Here is a 9,182-nt window from a genome sequence, read left to right as displayed (position 1 = left end):
TACAGATCAGACTAATTGTCTCAGGTTTTGCTGGTTGCCTACAAAGCTATTTCTTTTGAATACTGATGGTTCTGTGCTCAGATTCTAGAGCAGTGATGTGCAGAAGTCTGCTCTCCTCAGTGTGTGTTAGGTTTCATTTGCTGTCATGCCTCTTCAGCTTTGTCTTTCAGTGTAACTTAAGAACTGGGCAGCACATAGCTAGGTGTTCAGTGATAGCCTGGCACACAGGGCTTCTGGAACTCCCAGGTGTGCCCAATGCATAGCTTTTGGATTTGCACTGAGAGGTGATCTTTTGTAAACTTCCAACTGAGCTCTGCTACATCCCTGGTGTGCTGGGTGATTCAGAAGGGACTGATGGCTGACAGGAGGAGGCGACTTGCCCAGCACTTTGTGCAGTGCCAGGAGTTAGCAAATGAACTCTGCTTTGAGTGTTGGTATTTGTAAAGTTAAATTTGTAAAATACTTCTCCCAGGCTTAGGATCTTATGTCCCCACAGACAAATTCTCTTTCTGCTGGGTCTGACTGTTAATAACATTTGATTTTGCAGTTTGATCAGCAAAGAGATCTTGATGATACAGGAGGCTGTATGGCTAACAGACAACACATACAGATATGAAGACTTGGTCAGAATGATGGTTGTGATCATCTGTGCCCTAGAAGGAAAGATCACAGAATTGTACGGGTTGGGATGGACCTCTAGAGATCATCGAGTCCAACCCCTGCCAAAGCAGGCTCCCTACAGCAGGCTGCACAGGGAGGCATCCAGGTAGGTCTTGAACATCTCTAGAGAAGGAGACTCCACAACTTCTCTGGGCAGCCCGTTCCAGTGCTCCATCACCCTCACTGTGAACGAGTTCTTTTGCATATTGGTGTGGAACTTCCTGTGCTCCAGTTTATGGCCATTTCCCCTTGTCCTGTCCCCACAGACCACTAAAAAGATATTGGCCATGTGCCTTTGTCTCCCACATGTGAGATATTAAGTTATTAATAAGATATTAACTAAAGATAAGGGTGAGTTTGGGAAGTGGATGGGCAATTTTATCCCTGGGGCTGCAGTTGAAATGGATCTCTTGTATAAAAAGAACAAAGTTGTATTGTAAGTGTTTCCTGTGGAGACTGCACATTTAAGAGCATGCAGATACCAAACCATCTGCCTTCCTGTAGAGATTAAAACTTGAGTTTCTTAAGGCACGTTCAGAGATCATTTATTGTTTCACTGGGGAGTATTTCAGTGGTAGCATAGAACTTAAAATAATACTTGGTAATGAAAGCAGTGTCTTGTGAGAACAACGGTGGTCTAAATACTTGGTGCTTGAGTTGTGTTGCCAACCTCTGTTCTCCTTTGTGCATTAGGTACCTACTATTGTGGACTACAAAGAAGTGCTGTCAAACATAGTCTCACTGGAGAGAAGAACTCTTCACCTTTACAGCTTCATTTGTGAGCTGTCTCTCCTAAACACGAGCCTTTTCGGGTACTCCCCAGCTCGGCTGGCTGCTGCAGCACTGCTGCTGGCTAAGATCCTGCATGGCCACGGTAAGGAGCAGCCCGTTCAGTGGAGCTGCAGCAAAGTGCATCAGGCTGCCTCATCCCTTCAGGGAGCCTCTGTGGGCAAGGTGCCCCAACCACCCTGGGGAGTGTGGGAGGGGGGAAAGGTGTAATATGTGAGAATGGAGTTGAGTTTGGTCTGTAGCAATGCAATAACGTGAGCCCTGCATTTAAATGAGACTGAAGGGTTTTGCCCTTATCTATGCAGTAGAATTCTACTTAGGCGTAGCTTCCATTTCTCAAGTAAGCCTATCCTAGAAGCAAATTCTGAACTTCAGCTGTGTGCAGGCAAAAGCTCCTAAAGATTGTCACCACACAGGCATGATCTTTACCCCATTAACAGCTCTGTCTGACTATAGAACTTGTGAGCTCTGTGAAATGGTAATGCCTGTTCCCTCCTCCAGCACATCCCTGGACCAGCCAGCTGTCTGAGTGCACTGGGTTCTCTCTTGAAGACCTGTTGCCGTGTGTGCTGCGCCTTCACCAAAAATGGTAAAACTTGGGGAACTCTTCTGGGAGTGTTTTTGTATTCTGGCTCTCGTAGCCCTGCTGGAAGTCCTTCCAAAGGGAGGAGGTGGCTTTAGCAAACTGCTTTACTCCCCCTACCCCAGGGCACTGAAATCTAGGGGCTGCTTCAGTGACGGCTGTTGCGTTTGTCTTGCCTGGCAGTGGCCCTGGCTTACAGAAGCCCTGGTGCTCCCCAAGCCCAGCAGGTATCAGCTTGCCAGCATCACTGTTTTCAGGTGACTGTGACCAGTTTTTGATGAGCTCCAGAAGGAGTTCAGTAGCAAAAATAATTCATTTCTGAAAGGCTGGAAGTCAAATATCTCAAGAAACGGAAAAGGAATTGGATGCTTGCATGCTTAGCAGCTCTGCTGAAATGCCAGTTTCCTTGGCACAGAGCTGAGGGGGACAGAGGGAAGGTGCTTACATGGCCAGAACTTGCTAACAATGTTCTATATAATCCATTCTAAGATTAAAGCCCTGGTCTTTCTTTCCAGTTTCTATGATGAGGTCCCTAAGGATTACAGGCAGGTGTTGTCTCACTGCACTTAAAGACAATCTGAAGGTGAGCATTATGACAAAATAGGCCAAGAAAAGGTGGGTTTGCTGTTGTAGTTCATTTGCTGAAATCTGACTCCTTGAGAAAAATCTCCTGTATGGCAGGGTGTTCAAAACTTCCAGTAATGAGAAATGGGTTTTAACTTCAGGTTTTGGAAGTAGAGAATGGCTGGGTAAGGTTGGGGCTTCTAAATTTTGTCTGCTGGGAATCTAACTGCTGTGGTTGAACAGCAGTTCTAGGAAGGACTCAGCAGGATAGCTTTCTCCTGGAAAGAAATAAAGATAAATAAGGATAAAATAGCTGCTTCCTGGCAGAGGGAATCACATGGTCTAATTCTTAACCCTTTGAGCTACAGCCAGCTCTGTTCACTGCTGGGTGTGAAGCAGGAGGACCTGAAACCCAGTCCCCTGCACACAAATGTCATAGAAATTAAAGCTTTCTTTAGCTCTCCCTCTGGAAAGAGATCTAAAAGGTGAGTATAACCCATGGCTGTAAAGGTCTGTGAAGACTTGCATGAGCCTTTCCTCCTCTCTGGCATCCTGAGCTTCCATTCCTTCTGTCGTTACCTTGGCCTGACATCTCTATTAGAAGAGCTGGAGAAGCAGAGTTGGCTTTTAATGTGTGACTTCTGGATGTTCTTGCTACAGGAGGAGGGAAGACAGCGCTCAGGATGACAGGGGCAGCCTGGTGACTACACCTACAGCTGAGCTATCCACCCAGGAAGAAAGTCTTCTGGACAGCTTCCTGGACTGGAGTTTAGATTCCTGCTCTGGTTATGAAGGTGATCAGGAAAGCGAAGGCGAGAGAGATGGAGATGGTAAGGCTTTTAGTCTTATAAAAAAAAAACAGATGAGAGAAATCAACGTCTGCCTTTTTATCTTTGCATAAAACTCTTTACTGGGAGATAAGCCTGAACTTTCAGGAGAAGAGCAGCTGGGGAAACTCTCTTCCTCCCCCAGCGATTATAGTTGTTAAACTCTTCAAGGGTAAATGTTTCTTCTCTGCACTACTTCAGAACTTATTGAAGGATTTTGCAGCCACTCAGCATTTCAAAGACGGTGTTTTCAGGTACTGCTGCAGCAGTAGGCCAAACTCAATGAATGGGTTGCACTGTAGCCAGTGTTGGAATGCTGTCAGCTGTTTGTTTTATTGACACACAGGCTCTGGCCTTTCATTTTCCAAGTTGGGCAGTACCTCTCCAAACAGGGCGAGAGGGAAATATTAAATTACTTTAATGAGGGTAAGCTCTACCCTTACCCTCCCCTCTCGACAAGGTTTACACTTGCACTTTTTTTCTCTGCTCGACTGTTAGCTTGGTGTTGCCCAAATTCTGACTGGCCTTTTCCTTCTCTCATCCCTCAGTCACCAGTCCCAGTGGAATCCTGGATGTGACAGTGGTGTACGTGGATCCAGCAGAGCACTGCTGTCAGGACTCCAGTGATGAGGACAGCCTCTCTGTCGAGTGTCCTGGGCACGCAGCACCGCCGAGGAAGGCCAGGACTCCAGATGAAACTCACAGAGTTTTTTCAGCGTGTGTTGCCTCAAGAAATCCCAGCTGTGAAGGGAGCTCAGGCTACTCTTCTGTCAGTGGTGCCAGTCCTAAAACTCCACAGCTGCCTTTTACAGAAGCACCTCTCAAACCCACCTCAGCACTGTCTGTCCATCACATTAGACTAAGCAACAGCTGCAGAGCCATTCAGCACAGGGGTTCCATGTCACTGTTGAGGTGCTGCTGAAAGAAGAGTCTCATTTCTAGAAGCCAAAGCTTCTTTGGTGGATGATCAGTTGTCTGCAAAAGTTTCCAGAATGGGAAGGAAGGGTGTAGGTGAGGAGCTCCTCAGATGTGTGCTTTCCAGACGTCAGTCAGTCAGCAACTGGTGTTCTGCTGTCAGGGTCCCTGTATTGATAGCAGTCAGCATGGAGATGGCTCGTGACATTGTAAGGCCATGGTGATGTGACCCTAAAAATGTCCTGTGGTGACCAAAACATGGCTGTGTTGGGCAAAGGGAGACTATGACCTGAGAGTTGCCCTACTTGTCAGCACAGGGATTCTGTGGGGCTCCATCTTCGGTCTGGTTTTCTTTACTGTTGATTCTAATAAAGATCTGGAAGTTGTATGAAGTAAATTTGTGAATGATGCTAAGCTGGGAGGAGTGTTGGGTCCTCTGAGGGTAGAGAGACCTTGCACTGAGATCGGGACAAATTTGAGGTCAGCATCTGCACTAAGAAGAGCAAATGCCAAGTTCTGCACTGGGGATGGGGCAGCCCTGACTGTATGTACAGAATGGGGGGTGAGGGGCTGGAGAGCAGCCCTGCAAAAAGGGATCTGTGCATTCCAGTTGGTGGCAACTTGAATCTGAACCTGCAGAAAGGCCAACCGTGCCCTGAGGGGTGTTTGAGTGGCTCTTTGTGGAGCTGGGGGTTGGACTTGATCCTTGTGGATCCCTTCCAACTCGGGATATTGCACAATTCTATGGCTGTTGTAGCTGCGTGGAGGAATTCATAAGCAGCCTGTCCCACAGCCTCTGATTTTCAAGTGACAGTTTGCTTTCATTCTCCTTACCTCAGATTCCTTCTACTTGCCCCTCCGTGGGAACCAGTGGGGGTGGCTCTGGGGGTACCAAACTCACATCCTGTTAGCTGGAGCCATTCCCTTGGCTGCTACAGAACCCAGAACCTTTGGAGGAGGCTCAGTTCTGTGGCTCTGGCACAGGGGGTGGGCATCAGTTGGTGGGCAGTGAGCAATTGCACTGTGTGTCACTTGTTTTGTATTTATATGTGTGTGTGTATCATATTGTAATGCTATAACGGGATGGAAAGTACCATGAAATGAGAACCTCACACAGCTGCATTCAGTCTTAGAGATCCCTGAGCCTGCCGGGTGGAAGAGGCAACCTCCTGGGATGAAGGTTTTCTGTTGTTGTTTTAAATTAAAGCCTCTTATCTAATTGCCTTCACGCCGTTATCAGAAGAGAAAGATTACACTGACAACCAGGCAAGCAGCTCCTGGGAAGTTCTATCTGTCCCCTGTGCAACGGTGCTCTCCCCCTCACTTCTCTTTGCTTTTGAGAACAGGTTCCAGATGCTGACTGTGCTGTGGAAGGATGGAACAGATGTGGTTACAGAGCACAGAAAAGAGGCACCTGCAGTGTCAGCTGCATTGCTCAGCACCGCCTGCACAGCTGGCTTCTGCTGATCCTCTGCTTCTTGGTCTCTGCAAAAGCATCTCTGTGACGGTGCTTACCAGTGCTTCTACAGAACAACTCTTACCTTGCTCTGGGGGCTCAGCACCCCGACGTGGCTGCAGGTGCAGCTCTGCTCAATTCACATGAGCACCTGGAACTACTTTTTAAAACAGCATTAATTTCTGATCACAGCTCTGTAATTCTGATGGTTGTTGCCTAGGGAACAGTGATCACAACCTGATGACATTCAGTTTAGGAAGAGAATATCTGGTAAACCAAAATACAAAGTGCTTCACCAAGTCAAAGCCCATCCAAGAGAAACCACGAGGAAAGTGATGGGAAAGGGTGGGAGGAAAAGGAGAATCCTTGAAGATTTCAAGAGTCTCCGATCTGGCATCACAGCAAAGCCTGCCCTAACGCAGTGTCACACCGAAAACAACCAATGGCCCCGGGCGCTGCCCTGCCTGCCTGCGCTGCATCCCCCTGCCGCCCTTCCTGAGCACAGCTCTGGCACAGTCCCTGCCCACTCATTCCTACCCTTCCGAACTGCTGAGCGTTTGCTTTACAAATCGAGCCGTGCTGCTGACCCACCCGTAACCCCACTGACAGCACTCCCATCTCTGCCTGCTGCAGAGGGCTCCCAGCCCTCTCCTTCCTTCTGGCAGATTTGCAAACACCAGCTTTCAGTTTGGTGCTGTAACCAAATAGCGCTCAAAATAACTTTTCATCTGCACGAATGTGGTTTTTCAGCTTGCCGAGGGCTTTGCATCTTGCTGCTTTTCCTGTTTGTGAAAGAAACCGCTGGTTTTGAAGGACTTCATTTGGATTATTTTGTGTTTGGTGAGCTCGCCTTGCTGCCTGGCCATCTCCAGCAGGCTCTCTCACCACAGCACTGCATTGGAACCTCATGGTTGCTGACATGCTGCACGCTGGCTAGGAGATACCCACAATCATTTGCAAGAATTTCATTTCCACTTCTCCCTGCAGGTTTCTCTATTTTGTGTATTCCTTCTGGCAAGGGTAGCTGAGCCTGCTGAGGGCTCCTGCACCCATTTTGCAGCCTGGTATCCCATGTCCTCCGCATGAGGTCCTGTGTGGTGTAGGGAGCTGAGTCCAGAGCCAGGCCCACCTGCCTGTGGCCAGCGAGGATTTGGGTATCTGTGTGCATGCATGCATTTCCAGTGCAACTGCTGGTAAGATCCCAGTGGTTGGGCAAGGGGTTTAGGATCCTGTGTGCCCCTGCCACAAGGGCTGTGTGAGAGCTGGGCTCGTGTCCTGCTAGCTCCATGGGCTCTCCAGGGTCTGCTGCTCATCTCAAGGCCCAGCAGCAAGTGCCACTGCATGGAGATGTTCTTCAGCAGATGAGGAATGCAGTGGCACTTGCATCTGGCACTGGCATCTCCTTGGAGGTGGTGCTCAGGAGTAACAAACACAGGCTCTGAATTGCACCAGCCAGTGCTGCAGCAAAGCCGACGAGCTGGAAGAGAGCAGGACAAGGGGAAGTGAACTCAGCAGAAGTCAGCTCTATTCGCCTGTGACCCAGTGCTCACAGTCTGTGGTCACCCAGGGCAGCAGTGCTGGCAGTTTCCACTCTGCGGTGCCAGGCGAGCACTGAGACGTGGCTGGTTTGGTTCCTGGAAGCTAACAAAGTTCCTGGGGAGATGCTGAGCACAACTGTGCCCGGCACAGACATCAGCCCCAGCCAAGCAGCCCAGGGCCCATCTCAGGGCTCAGGATGTGCAGCCTGGCACTGCTGGCATGAAACGTGCTGCTGCATCGAGGCCATCGGCTTGGGGACAAGCAGGCACAGGAATGTGGTGGTAAGCAGCGATGTGTGGGGAGAGGGGCAGCCACAGGAGCAGGGCTGTGTGCTCCTTGGGGTCAGTCCTCATCCGCGATGAGCGTGGTGTCACCAGAGGGGACGCCCACAAACGAGGACTGTCAGCTCCCCGTCAGGGTGAGGGGGACAGGGCTGTCACTGCTGTTATCTCCTGTCTCCTGCTCCTGCCCCGCTGCCCTGGCACATCTCAGGGTGTGAGCTGAGTCACTGCGTGTCGCCCTGTCTCATTGCGACATCCCTCATCTTCTGTTCCAGGAGCAATGAGGAGCCTGTAAATACTTTCTTTGGCAAGCCTTATGTTCTGATCTAATCGCTCCACTTCCTTCAAAGCCAGGCGCAGCGAGGAGCTGAATGAGGCAATAGGGCAGGTCACGGGGAAGCTGTAATTGGGAAGGATCAGCCCAAGCTGGAGTTGGGGTGTGGATGCAGGAGGGTGGCTCAGCGCTCAGGAATGGCTTTTAAAAGCACCGATGCCCCAGATACTGCCCAGGACTGTGGTCACACTGCCCAGCACCGGGGCACAGAGAGCCTCTCCCATTCCTATTATGTTTGCAGAAGGCTGCAAGCACTATGGCTGTAACGTGGTCGCAAGCAATGGGGAAATTCAACAAAGCCCACCAGCAAAGCATGCTGTGCTCAAGAGAAGGCACCTCCACCCTCACCCCGCACTGTTCAACGTGCTCCAACGCATGTGTGTGTGCACAGAGCTGGCAGAGCTCCTCCTGCACACGAGCCCTGCAGAGAGCTTTGCAAGGCAGACGGGAGCGTTGCTGTGTTGCTGCATGGGGTGATGCCCCACTCGTGCCTATAGCACAGCATCGCCTTCTGCACACACCTGCTGCCAGGGCCGGCCACACAGACTGCTCCCAGCACTCAGCCTTCCTCCCTTTGCTGTAGGGCCGTGCCAGCATCTCCCCCCACAGCCCTCCAGAGCTGTGGCTCTGCTCTGGGACCGGGGACACGTCTTTCCCCCCACTCCGGTGCTGGTTGTGGCGATGGAGTCACGGCTATTTTTAAAGCTGATATTGCGGCTTTCCTTTCTCCCTTAGTGAGAAAGCTTCACCCCTGCCCCGGTTTTGTCTCTTCCTCTATTTCCTGCAGGCAGGCAGGGCCGCTCACAAGAACCACCCCCATCTGAAAGCACCGCAGCGGGGACGATTCCCGAAGGCGTTCAGCTCACAGCAGCCGCCGCAGGGACGGATCTGAACGGCGAGCAGCACGAATCGCTTCTCCGCTAAGCGGGGAAGGGCGACAGGCCGGAGCCGGCCGCGCTCTGCGGGCGTCCGCGGTGCCACCGAGCAGCCAAGGGCAGCCCGGCACCGCGCTCGACCCGACGCCCGCCCTGCACCGCCCGCACGCGCACGCGCAGCCGCTCCCCCCCCCCCAGCGGTGCCGCGCGTGCGCGGGGCGGTGCCCGGGATGGCGGCGGGGCCGGCGGGGCGGGGTGGCCGGAGCCGCCCGCTCGGCGGGGGCCGGTGAGTGCGGGGCCGGGATGCGGAGAACGGGCGCCAGGTCGGGTGGGACCGAGCGGACCCCGCGCCGCCGCTT

At 51.5% G+C, this 9,182-nt stretch overlaps 2 protein-coding genes across 2 annotated transcripts in view; both read left to right on the top strand.

Moving 5' to 3' along the window:
- Positions 1-730: 730 nt before the first annotated feature.
- LOC122158546 (cyclin-F-like) lies at positions 731-4,730 on the top strand (the record flags this gene model as incomplete). Its single annotated transcript, XM_042815279.1, has 5 exons — positions 731-766; positions 1,354-1,534; positions 1,951-2,038; positions 3,257-3,426; positions 3,972-4,730. Coding segments are annotated over 5 exons (849 nt in total), but the record flags the coding sequence as incomplete, so codon positions are not given.
- A 4,344-nt stretch (positions 4,731-9,074) lies between these two features.
- The window catches only part of ABCA3 (ATP binding cassette subfamily A member 3), a 27,094-nt gene continuing 26,986 nt past the window's right edge, over positions 9,075-9,182 (top strand). The window contains 1 exon segment of the mRNA XM_042815274.1: positions 9,075-9,109. The gene's annotated coding sequence lies outside the window, so the exon portion shown is untranslated.

Source organism: Centrocercus urophasianus, unplaced genomic scaffold (assembly GCF_019232065.1).
Source record: "Centrocercus urophasianus isolate 14NV4802_14NV808 unplaced genomic scaffold, USGS_Curo_1.0 seq_1462, whole genome shotgun sequence".
Lineage (NCBI taxonomy): Eukaryota > Metazoa > Chordata > Aves > Galliformes > Phasianidae > Centrocercus > Centrocercus urophasianus.
Note: the sequence above shows the minus strand (reverse complement) of the source record. Positions and strands in the feature narration are given on the sequence as shown.